The sequence below is a fragment of the Xyrauchen texanus genome, chromosome 29 (genome assembly GCF_025860055.1).
Source record: "Xyrauchen texanus isolate HMW12.3.18 chromosome 29, RBS_HiC_50CHRs, whole genome shotgun sequence".
Classification (NCBI taxonomy): domain Eukaryota; kingdom Metazoa; phylum Chordata; class Actinopteri; order Cypriniformes; family Catostomidae; genus Xyrauchen; species Xyrauchen texanus.
Genome location: NC_068304.1, coordinates 35,934,650 through 35,947,850, shown reverse-complemented (window position 1 = coordinate 35,947,850; position 13,201 = coordinate 35,934,650). Strand labels below are relative to the sequence as shown.

Below are 13,201 nucleotides of genomic sequence, written 5' to 3'. Positions count from 1 at the left end.
GCCAATCACAACAGTGGGCGTATACTGTCAATTCTTAAAGGAGAAGCAGCACCAAAACCAAGCGTTTCTGACAGAGGGTCAGAATGATGGTGGAAAATTATCATGTTTTACAAATATATGACTGTTTTTTGTGGAAAAAACTTTACTAATATTATTAAGAGTTTTTTATTGCACTCTTTGTATGGTGGACTTTAATCATCAAAGCTCAGGTAAAATATCACCGGCATGACACGCAAACATCTGGAGTCTACTGCGATCAGCAGCATCTAGTTTCAAGTTTTAAGGGGCTGTTCAAACAGACGGAACACAACAGACTGGAAATGAACGCAAGGATTTCGAGGCACATTTCCAAGCTGAAAATCTTTCCTGACAAATAGTTTAAACAACTCCTTGCTTAATCTGAGAAACGGTTATAAGAGAGCAAGACGCAATGGCCAAATACCTCCACCAACTGTAAGGGGCTGTTCACACCGTATGCTTTTGCAACCATCCATTTGTTTTTCTATGTTAACGCATGCTAGACGAACATCTTAGTTTCACTTTTCGTTTTATTATTCGGCATCTCGTGCAGGAGCGCTGTTTTTTTTAGATGCTATGTCTAATTCAAACGAAATTTAAAAAGCATCTTGAGACACCTGCTCTCTGTTAAACTCTATTTGTTGTACTCTGTCTAGCCTTTTTTAGTGCAAGAATGAAAACGATCTGAAGTCATCGTCAGTGCTTGGCACAAATCCAAAATTCGAATGCACAGTTTTAGCATTCGAATGTGCATTTTTTTCTGAAATTCGACAAATACTCGAAATTTGAATTTGATAGCCCTACTCTGTTGACCTCTCTCATCAACAAGGCATTTCTGTCCACAGAACTGGATGTTTTTTGTTTTTGGCACCATTCTGAGTAAATTCTAGAGACTGCTTAGTGTGAAAATCCCAGGAGATGAGCAGTTACAGAAATACTCAAAGCTGCCCATCTGACACCAACAATCATGCCACGGTCCAAATAACTGAGATCACATTTCCCCATTCTGGTGGTTGATGTGAACATTAACCGAAGCTCCTGACCCGTATGTGCATGATTATATGCACTGCTTCCACCTGATTGGCTGATTAGATAATCACATTATAATTTTGAGTATTTTTGTAACTGCTGATCTCCTGGGATTTTAACACACACCAGTCTCTAGAAATTACACAGAATGGTGCCAAAAAACATCCAGTGAGCGGCAGTTCTGCAGAAGGAAACACCTTGTTGATGAGAGAGGACAACAGAGAATGGCAAGACAGGTTCGAACTGACAAATCCACAGTAACTCAGATAACCACTCTGTACAATTGTGGTGAGAAGAATAGCATCTCATAATGCTATTCTGAGATGCGGGTTGGCGCAGTTTTGGCGGCATGAGGGGGACCTATACAATATTAGGCAGGTGGTTTTAATGTTGTGGCTGATTGGTGTATTTAATTCCAAGCACAAATATATGAAATAGCAATCAAAACTGTATGTTTAACATATTTAATGAGGGAATTAACTATATGCTACTGTGAGATACTCTATGATGCACCCACAAGACGCAGCAGGCGACCTGTTACTAACTGGACATGGGCATAAGCTGTTCCTCAAGTCTTTCATTCACCACCTGGTGGATATTTTCAGTAGTATGTCTGACATATTTTGTGGTATGTCGAGTGATTTCACATGATGGATTGCCTGATGGCGCATGAAAAAACTTGCGCTTTCAAAGACTGCATCCGTAAGTGAACCTCAAGGAACATGTTAATATAATAAAAAATAGGCATGCCACGACCCCTTTAAACAGATCTTACTTGTACATTTACAGTCATGAAATCAAAAGCAAATAAAATCTCTAATTGCTCACACAGTCAAATAATTTTTCAGTTTTGTCTCTCCTCTTAGAGGGATCCTTTTGGGACAGTCTCCTCTCTTGATGTAGAGGAGAGGGTTCAAGTCCAGAACCAAACAGTGCTCACCCTGAAGGAGTTTCTCAACCTGGCTGCCCAGCATGGAAGACTAGTGATCTTTGACCTGAGACGTCCACCCCGAGGTCATCCGTACAGGGACTCGTGGATCAATCGCACCCTGGAGGTCCTACACAATGAGTCCTATATTAACTCTAGCCAGGTGATATTTCATACTATTAACCAAATATCATGACTGCAGAATTGCTGTTAGATTTAAAATAAAGTAAAGCTAAAGGAATAGTTCACCCTAAATGAATGACTCCAAAAATCACCATTAAAGTACCGCAAAAGTAATTGATTCCCAATAGTTTCCTATCCTCTTTATACTCTATAATGAAAATGCAATTTATTACAAGAATAGTGATGTGTTACATTGTGTTTTTGACTTGTTCGGTCTCTCATAGGTCTTGTGGTTGCTGGCGGACCAAAGGAGTGTGGTACAGGAGCTTGACCCAGAGCTACAGCAGACATCTGGAGATCAAGCCCCCATAGAGGAGCTACAGGAGGAACATATAGTCCGACTCAACCTCCATTACAGCTACATATCACAGGAGCAGATCAGGTACATCATACATCAGACCGTTAAATGACACTGTGCTGAAACAGCAATTGCTGGCTCTGATTTATCGCACAGAGAAGTCTGGCATCTGTTTGAAAACAGCATCAAATGACCAAGTAAAACACAATATTTAGCAGGAAATAATGTAGGGTGGGACTTTACTTTATCTATCAGGATGTGATTAGATTGTGGATTATAATATTGTTTTGCTCCGCCCACATGGCCTTGGTTATGTCAACAGAAACGTTTTTCTTTTGTCGACAGAAAAGTTGTTTCAAAGGCATGGAGAGATATGAAACTGTGATAAAATATTATGAAAGTAAACTTTTCTTCTGTTAAGAATAATGTGCTCTGATGAATTGTATACAATAAGTACTGGAGATTTATTGAACAAGCAAATATGGTAAGTTTTGATTTATTTTTGTACTTACAGAAATAGGTCTCCATAAAATGAATATTCTCTCATCATTTACTCACCCACATGCTATCCCAGATGTGTATGAATTTTTCTTCTGCAAAACAAAAACAGAGTATTTTAGAAGAATTTCTCAGCTCTCTAGGTCCATAAAATGCAAGTGAATTGTGGCTGAAACTTTGAAGCTCCAAAAAGCACATAAAGGGAGCATAAAATTAATCCATATTGCGAAATATGCAATTCACATTTATCGTGCATAAAGTGGGCTGGCAGGAGAAAGAAAAAAATATATAGAAGGGGTAAAGGAAAGGGGAAAAAAAAAAAATCACATTTGCACAACAGCGATATGCATGTAGGTGCCCCTAACCTAACCCTTTACCTAACTCTAACCGTGTGAGGAACAGTTTCCCCATTCTGGATTATGGCCAACCCCCTTCTTGAGTAACCCCTTCTGGAGTTACCCTACCCTCTTTCTGAGATTTTGCCCCCATTTGAAGATCTCCTGGTTGCAGCTATACCTACTTGTCCCCCACACGAGGGCTGGTCAAAAGTGGAGATTGATAGTAAAAAATAACTTAAATATTGATCTGTTTCTCACCCACACCTAGTATATCACTTCTGAAGACATGTATTTAACCACTGAAGTTGTATGGATTACTTCTATGCTGCTTTATGTGTTTTTTGGGGCTTCAAAGTTTTGGTCACAATTCACTTGCATAAAGCAACCTTGAGCTGTGGGAAAGGCACTTAATAAATACAAATTATTATTATTACTTTTATTATTATTATGGCCCAACAGAGCTGATATATTTTTCTAAAAGTCTTTGTTTGTGTTCTGCAGAAGAAAGAAAGTCATACTCATCTGGGATGGCATGAGGGAGTAAATGATGAGAGAATTTTCATTTTTGGTTGAGCTATTCCTTCTTGAGCTTTCTTATGCAGCAAATGCAATATTTCCTCCTTTTCAAAATGACACAACTTGCCTGTTCTCACAGCATTTCTAGATATTTTGTTTTTTATGTTGATACTATAAAATAAAGCCACATTTCTACCTTAGACACAAATGTTCTGGGAAGCATACTCGTTCTCACTTACTTTGATGTCTTTTATCGAACTCTCTCTTGCACTGCAGAGAAAGTTCTCTAATTTCTTCACATTCTAAAACATACAGTTGCCGTGACAACCCACCGTCCTGAACTCCACATGACCCTCTGTCTCCTGAATGTGTGTGGTTCTTATTTCAGAAAGTATGCCTCAGTGAACATCAGCACAAACTTGTATGTGATCAGTCAGCCGTGGCTGTACTCACTGGCCTGGTGCGCTGGCGCTCATTCAGTTACAACGAACGCTCTACATGCCCTGAAGAAACTACAGCGTCCTATGTTCCTCATGGTGAATTTTATTGTCCCGCAGGTGCCTTAAAGGAATAGTTCACCCAAAAATGTTAATTCTCTGATCATTTACTTACCCTTATGCCATCCCAGATGTGTATGACTTTCTTTCTTCTGCAGAACACAAAAGAAGATTTTTAGAAGAATAATTCAGCTCTGTAGGTCCATACAATACAAGTGAATGGCTGCCAAAATTTGAACCTCCAAAAGTCAGCATAAAAGTAATCCATAAGACTCCAGTGGTTAAATCAATATATTTAGAAGCAATATGATAGGTGTGGGTGAGAAAGAGTTCGCTTTCACATTGTTCTTGTGTTTTTGGTGATTCACATACTGGGCAGAGAAAAGAATTTCAGACAAAAAAGGACTTAAATATTGATCTGTTTCTCACAGACACCTTTCATAAAACTTCTGAAAATCTGGATTTAAACACTGAAGTCATATGTATTATGTTTATTATGCCTTTATGTGCTTTTTGGAGTGTCAATTTTTTGGCACCCATTCACTTGCATTGTATGGACCTACAGGGCTGAAATATTCTTCTAAAAATCTAAATTTATTTTCTGCAGAAGAAAGGAAGTCATACACATCTGGGATGGCATGAGGGTAAGAGATGAGAGAATTTTAATTTTTAGGTGAACTATCCCTTTTATTTATTCTAATCCACCTACTACATTAATTGTGTTAGTCACAGATATAAAAGTCACAGATATTGAGGTCTGTGATTAGCAGTAACTCTCTTCTCTCTTAATCACAAATTCATAGACTCCAGCAGAGTACAGTTTGATGTGGATCCTGACAGATATTGTGTCTGCTTTCCTCATCACTGCTGTTTTCATATTCCACTGGTGAGTTCTGTTTCAACTAACCAGCGCCACCTTCCTGCTGAGTTTATACTGCGTTCCATTCAAAATCAGATGTGAGATTCAGCATGGGTATTTATTTAAAATACTTTTAAATAGTTGACATGTCCTATGGTGTGTCATACTAGACTCCATCTAAAACAACTATAAACAGCATTAATTTTAAATAAGTGTTTTGCATTTGTGATGCATGGAATTATCCTACAATTATAATTCATGTAAGTTCTATGAATTAAGAGACTGTGTAATATTTCTGTTTTTAAAGTTGAAATCTTGTATAAAGCATTAATCTTAGTACATTTTCCGTTAATCATTCTTATACATGTTGACCTAAAATCTCAATGATAATGAAAATATAACCCATGGACACTGTAACTGTATAAGGACGGGCCAGGAGGAGGTGGGAACTGGCTGAACAGTCAAAGTAAAATGTAATTATATAAATTAACTTAAAACAACATAAACAGACGCACATGCAGCACGGGCACCTGTCTCTCTCTCTCTCTCTCTCTCTTTCTCTCGCTCTCTCTCTCAAACTGGTTCCTCCGGCTCGTCTTTATCCCCCTCCTGGCTGATTAGCCCGATTCAGGACTGGCCATGTGTCCTCACAGCCAGGCCCCATCCTCTTCCTCATCACACTACTCCATCACCCACTCAGGCCAGGCATGATGCACTCCCCTCCCTTCCTGGAGGGGGGTGTTGCTTTTCTGATCGTGCCTGCCAGCATGTCTTCCCCGCCTTTCTGGAGCCCTGGGAGAGACGAGGGGAGGGAAAGGGGAGAGAGAATGTGTGAGGCGGAGCGACAGAGAGAGAGAGAGAGAGAGAGAGGAGAGAGAGAGAGAAAAACTTGCCCGCCGGTTCCCGGACACGCTGTCATCTGGTCCTCAAATGCTCCTCCGCCCTCTGGTGGATGACAGCTCGCTCCTCCCTAGGTAGACGGCAGCGAGTCCTCCGGCTCCTAGTGGACGGAACTGCTCCTCCCCTTTTTTGTCCGATACCAGCGGTTAATCTGGCTGTCGGCAGCCAGCAGCAATCAATCCGTCCCCAGGCAGACGGCCGCGGCTGCTCCTTTGGCGGATGGCAGTGGCAAGGACTCCGTGACAGTACAACCCTCCTGTCTCCTGAGTATAGGCACCACTGTAACAGTATAAGGATGGGCAAGGAGGAGGCAGGAACCGGCTGAACAGTTTAATGATATAAATGAACTTAAAACAACATAAAGCACGGCCGCGTGTGTCTCTCTCTCTCGAACTGGAGCCTCCAGGCTCGTCTTTATCCCCCTTTCGGCCGATTAACCCCGATTCAGGGCTTGCCGTGTTTCCTTATGGCCCAGCCCCACCCTCCTCCTCGTCACAGACACATAATATCTACCGATATTCCTCCTTGATATCTCAGACTTCCGACCATATATTGCTCTGTTGTCCGATGCTCAGAAGATGACATTTAAAGAAGCAAAATAGCAATGCTAGAATATATTGTGCAGGTGAACATTTATCAACAGAGAGGATCATTGAATGTGTTTTACACACCTATTTCTGCAAACACATGCACCCTGTTCTACAATGCACTTTCAATCTCAGCTGCATCATGGGATAAAATCACCTGTCATGTTTCCTTCTGCAGGTGGCGTGAGAGAGGTTTGCCTTTCTGGTCTGGTAGTAGACAGGTGAATGAGAACGGACCATACAGCAAGTTCAGGACAGGTAAGCTAATGCTTTTTGGACCTAAATCTCATATCGTCCTGCATGTGTCTCTGGCTCTGTGGCTGTGTTCGGAATAGCATACTGACATGCTACACTTCCTTTTTTTACATTATGTATAAAACTACATTTAAAATGCAAAATAGATTTTAATAGTTAATTGGACGCCTTTCGCATTTAAACATGCACTATTGCATAATGCATTGTGATATAATTGTTTTTTAAAATAGTTTTTAAAAAAAGGAAAAAAAAACAATAAAACTATATTGAATATTGAAAAATGTAGTGTATTTTAAGTACAAAAAAATATTAAAAAGTGCAAAAATATGAAATAATTATATATAAAATATTTTTTATGTATTTTTGAACTGTTTTTATAATTTTTTTTGGAAAGGTCAGCAGTGTATAGTGTATACTGCAAAGTATGCAGTGAGAAGTACGCCAGTATTCCACTCCGAACATATTTTTGGTGTACTGTATGTCCTAATGTTTCTTGTTTGCAAATTTTTAGTTGTATTTTAGTTACAGTGACCCCAACAAGTATTCAAGTATATAAAAAATCACAAAAGTTCACAAAATATCTAAGCATTCTAAAATGTATTTGCTACTCTGAAATACTGCGATACTAAAGCTTACCATGTGCATCATTTTACAAACAGAGCCATACATTTGCAAAAAATTAGATGACAATTATTCAAAAACTATGGATATAGTTATCTGATGCTGTGGTAGATTTGTAAGTAGAAAAGCGGGAAAATACTTTTTTTATTTTGTCATGAACTTTGTTCTTTGCTTGCACGTCCAAAGCAGCACTTTGAATGTGTCTCTGTGCGTTAGAGTCCTCTGAAGTGCAAGGCATCCGCTGGAACCCGCTGTTCTTTGACGGGCCGTCACTGTCCCTGGACCCCGACCTCTCCCTGCATGTCCCCCCTGTGCATGGCTTCCCTGTGCCTATCTGACCCCCTCCTCATGACTCTCATTACTGAGACTGAGCCCATATATTTCTCCTTCCACATGTTTCCTTACGGCAGAGCTCAGTGATGTCTGGTCCATCTCGAGTGTCACCGTTCGAGAAGAAGCTCAGAGCTCGCCCGTCACACCAAACCTGCCAACCATTTCAGAGGAGCCACCCATTTGAGACCTAGATCTTTGGGAAAACAGCAGCAGAAAGGAATGAAGACTGCTGACCGTCACCCCGTCCATTTGCATATGAGCTTTAAACTGCTGCAGATGTGGACCAGAGCGTCTGGTGGGGTTACATTGGATGCAATCCACATAGCATAACTGCAAAAACTTTTTTTTTTTTTTTTTTTGTCTAGCCATGACAATAGTAAAACCTCAGTGGGTCAAACCTGGACATAAATGTGCTGCAGCTGTAATGATATACAGTACATGGATTCATTTGAACATAAATGAGAAATTTGCTCCTAAATGTCTATGATGGTTATAGTCTTGACACCATAGTGCTTTGATATATACTACTATATAGTACTGAATGATTACTATATTCATATGGTATTATAAGGTATTTTATAACATTACATTGTAAATGTCCAAAAAAACCATTGTAGTATTCTTTTTGTTAAAAAAAATCAACTAATTTATTTGACCAATTATCCTCTAAATTAATGGCATAAGATGATGAATTATCACTCTGTTTGTTGCTTTAGAGTACTTCTGTTATTATGTGAAACAAATGAACAGCTGAATTTGCTTGTTTAAGGCCCCAATGCAACTAGTACAATGTTAAATATGGCAGAAGGAACTACTTCATCTATAAAGATTTCAGACACCAGACAAACATTTAAGATGTCTGATTCATTGCATGATGTGATCATATGTAAAAGTTTACTCACAATCAGGAAGACACAAGACAATCAGACAATCTGCATTTGAACAGAATTGTTTATTGTAATCACAGGTACAGTAATTTCTGCAAGGACATGCTTGTTCTCTAAATTAATCGACTTCTGATCAAACATGCTTTTTGTTATTTATTTGCAAGTGAATAATAAATATGAACATTAATCATTTTTCATAATGCCAGGGTAAAACAGCAGCTCAAATGTTTGCTGACGCTCTTTCATGCGTAAGCTCCTAATCATACACATCTGCATGATAAACAGTGAAGCACTGGACTGCATACATGGAGAAGAAACATCGCTGCCTGTATAAAATGCAATGCGTAGTACAAGTTCTACTTACTGAATCTGTTTTATGTAACTTATATGTTTGTAAATATGATTGTAATATGATCTTAAACAACATTCTGATCAAGTTTGATCTCTTTTGTGTTACTCTACATCTGCAGTTAGGACATTGTAATAATAGAAAACGGCAAACTCATAAAGTTTTTGCTATTCCTGAGAATGTCAGCACCATTATACCCAATTATAAGTCTCTTAATTCTTAAACTGTATTGTTGAACCCATGTCATAATCCGTGTGAATTATGAAAATAAATGACAAACACTGTACACTATTCTTACTAGAACATTAGATATAAAATGATATTTATTACTAACATTGTGGCAAAATTGCAGTAGTTATATCTGCTATATAGCACTTTTTATCTGATCAGAAATTAATTACCACGCCAAAAAAAAACCACAACAACAACAACAGATGTTTCTGTAGTTTAGGTTAGCTAGGATGTCACTATTTAAGCCAAATTTAGTGTTAAAGGACATTTGTGGTCCAAATAAAGGCAATATATAAAATTAGTAACCCTATGATGCTGTGCATAAATCATATTTGATACGTCATTTTCTAAAGCCTCAGCATCATCAACACGATCAAAACTTTATTGGTCCGTGCTCTTCTGGAAGTAGAAGACCCTGTAATATCATTACCAAAATGTCCGATTCGGATTTGCGATGATCATGTCTTTTTGCTGCGAAGCATTTGCTGATTTTGATAAAGTAAAAGCAACAGTATAGTGTGCATTGTTATTGATATTTAGGGGTCCAAGCACTGAAGATGCTGGAACCCTATTGTTTTTGTACTGATTTTCTTCTTCTTCTTCTTCTTCTTCTTCTTCTTATTATTATTTTTCTACCCTAAAAGCGTATGGGCAGCCAAAAACCTTAAGTCCTAGAGACACCTTGGCAGGATGGTCCCAAGTCCTCCCTACTACTCAGGCACACACACACACACACACCCATCCTACACTAGGTGGCACTATAATAAGCACTTTTACATTTTGGTCAATTCAAGATGAACAAAACATATTTCTCCTATTTTATTTCCGGCTAAAAACTTTTCGTAAAAGCTACTTTTGCAAACTAGTCCAAGGGCGTATGTCCAATTTGCAAGTATGATCTAGGGACTGTCCTGACAAAAAATTATCAGATTTTTTATTTGTCAAACTGTCGTGTCCCAAGATTACTCAATGGGCCATATCTTCTCAATGCAAAGTCCAAAATTTACGAAACTTGGCATAAGTTAATACCAAATCATTTTGAGGATGTTTGCAAAGTTTAGTCTAATTTCGCTTATAGGGGGCACTACAGCTAAATATTTCTTAAAAATCTGCAGTCGAGTGAGTGAAAAAGTTGATATTTGGTATTGATCATCTTTGGGTCACGTGCTAACATATCCTTACAAAAACTATTAGGCAAGTGAACAAAAATGGCCGCCAACAGCCAATCAAATTTCAGAAGCTAATAACTTGCGTTACAAATGGCTGATCGTTATTAAATTTACAGTGCATTTACAGGTCGCCAAAGTGTATACCAAATTTGGTGAGAATCGGCCTAAAGGTGGTGCTATAATGAGCTTATTTGCATTTTTGCTAATAACTTCCAAATTGTTAGGGCTAGAATCAAAATAATTTTTCCCTCTGATTTCTTGAGCCAAGGCGAACAAAACATATATCTCCGATTGTATTTCAGTCTATAAAAATGTGCCGCCATTTTGAATTTTTTCGAAATTATACACGTATCATCTAGGGACCGTCATGACAAAAAACTGTTTCCAGATTTTTTTATTTGTGAAATCGTTTCAGAGATACAAATTAATGATTTATTACAAAAACTATTTGACAAATCAACAAACATGGCCACCAGCAGCCAATCAAATTTCAAATAACTTGCATTGTGAATGGGCAATGGTTATGACATTTGCAGTGGATTTGCAGGTCAGCAAAATTAGGCTGTATACTAATTTTGCAAGAATAAGCCACAAGGTGGTGCTATAATGAGCTAATTTTTATATATAATAAAGCCTTCAAAACCACAAAAATCTGTTTCTTCTGAATCCATCAGTGTCCCTAAATCATTTGTTCATGTTCTGGCCATAAGTGCTTGGACCCAGATGATTGCCGCTATATTTTAAATGTAGTATTGTCTGAATTAACAATTTTGCTTTTTTTCTTGCTTACAATTTTGTACATTATTTTATTTAAAAAAAAAACATCATCAAATGCATGTGTCAAATATATTACAACAGGCTTTTGAGGTATAACTCAATCATCATAACATTCCATTCATGCCCACCACAAAAGAAAATAAAACATTTATAAGACATTTAAAGTCAGAGCTGATATTTATATGTATTTTTATATATGCACTCTGCTCAATCATTTTAAAGGTCTCATTGTTTTACATTATTAGCTATTAGGGTTAGGTAGGGTAAGCTACAAACTCTTGAGACCCAGCAAAAAAAAAAAAAAAAAAAACTGTTTACAAATTTCAGTTGTTTAATATAGTGTTTGGTGCATAAAACATATAATTTATACTGTATTTGATAAGCTGAATTGTAATGTAGATGGTCTATATTTCTATAATTCTATAGTCTCTTAAAGTACACCAAGATTTACTACTGTGGAAAGTATGCGCTAAGAGAAATTTAAATAAAAGTCCTATACAAAAATTAACTGCTGGGTCTTAGGAGGACAATTACAAAGTATAAAATCAAAAAACAAAAATAATAATAATAATAAATAAATAAATATCACAATTATATTTAAAGGCTCAAAAAACAGCTCCATTAAAAATAAATAAATAAATAATTCTGACTATTATTTAATATATCAGGCTTTATAAGGTTAATGAATCTAGTGAACATTGACAGCATAAACATATCTATAACCGACCACCCTTATGTAGAAGCAAATTTAAAATAAGGCCATGTATTTTGTTTCTATTGTTTCACTCTTGAAATACATTTCATGTGCTTCTCTCTCCAGCATCAAATTAATTTAAACTATGACTTAGACTCATCGCTGTCACCAACGCTCAAATGGAAACGAGGTTATGAAGGCATATCTACAGTTGAGAGTAGATTGTGCAAACTTGTACATTTTTTAAACAAGGTCAGTATGTGCTTCACTCTAGCCTGTAAAAAAGTTACTTATCTTCCAAAAAAAGTAAGGCTTAAGGCTTGTAGTGTAACAACAATATTTAAAAAGGTTAACACAATAGAAATCAATTTAAGTTGCATAATTCACAAATTTACCATACTAACATTTTAACTTCAAAAAGCACTATTTTTGGTGAAAAACATCCAAAATCTCATGCATGTATTTTTCACAGTATAATTACAGTGTTTACCACAAAAATAATCCAAATACTGTATGTTTATGACTGTCAACATGAGGAAAACTACAAAAATGATCCGTTACATTCCGTAATGCTGGTAAATGCATAATGTGCATGTTACAGATGCATTTACAGTATAGTGGCCTGCAAAAGCCAAAAGTATCAGGTCACAAGTCCAAAATATCTGATTATCATTGCATAAAAATATCAAAGCAAGTGGCATCTGCAAACAAATGCTGCTAGAGCTTTTCTCAGAACTGACTTCCCTTTTGTGAACCATTTTTGCAATGACTTTTAAGCAACTGGTCTCTGTTGATTCATGATTTAAAAATCTTTTCTGATTAAATGTTTTGATTGAAAGGTGTGCTTGTGTCTGGCTTAGAAATTACAGCCACTTGGTTTGATATTTTGTTATTTAATGCAATAAATTTCACATTTTAATAAGTGTGACTTCAGTGTCTAAATACATTTTGGGATCGCTGTACACAGCCAAGCCTTTCCAATTCATATTAGACTTAACAAACAAACAAACATGTAAATGGTACCTAAATTGTGCTTCAATACAAATTCTGAAGTATCCTCCAAAAGACACATAAATGCTGATACACAGTTTCCAAAATCAGATTTTGCACACGCCATTTACAAAAATCAGAGGAGGCAGGGGCAAAGGCCGTTTATGGAGTGAAGCAGAATGCTTGCACAGACCTGTCAGAGGTAGTCATCCTCACTGTAGGTGGACGAAGAGTCTTCATTGGG

General features: G+C 37.3%; 1 protein-coding gene across 4 annotated transcripts in view; it reads left to right on the top strand.

The window, feature by feature from the left end:
• LOC127622701 (glycerophosphodiester phosphodiesterase domain-containing protein 5-like) overlaps nucleotides 1-11,561 on the top strand; it is a 56,337-nt gene extending 44,776 nt beyond the window's left edge. For 3 of the 4 annotated variants that reach the window (XM_052096747.1, XM_052096746.1, XM_052096745.1), the window contains exons 11-16: nucleotides 1,914-2,138; nucleotides 2,383-2,540; nucleotides 4,197-4,344; nucleotides 5,109-5,191; nucleotides 6,830-6,909; nucleotides 7,744-11,561. In XM_052096747.1, coding sequence (XP_051952707.1) covers nucleotides 1,914-2,138; nucleotides 2,383-2,540; nucleotides 4,197-4,344; nucleotides 5,109-5,191; nucleotides 6,830-6,909; nucleotides 7,744-7,865 — 816 coding nt within the window. In that variant the 3' untranslated portion in view covers nucleotides 7,866-11,561. The remainder of the gene's footprint in view (nucleotides 1-1,913; nucleotides 2,139-2,382; nucleotides 2,541-4,196; nucleotides 4,345-5,108; nucleotides 5,192-6,829; nucleotides 6,910-7,743) is intronic. The other variant, XM_052096748.1, reaches the window with a different exon arrangement.
• Nucleotides 11,562-13,201: the final 1,640 nt, after the last annotated feature.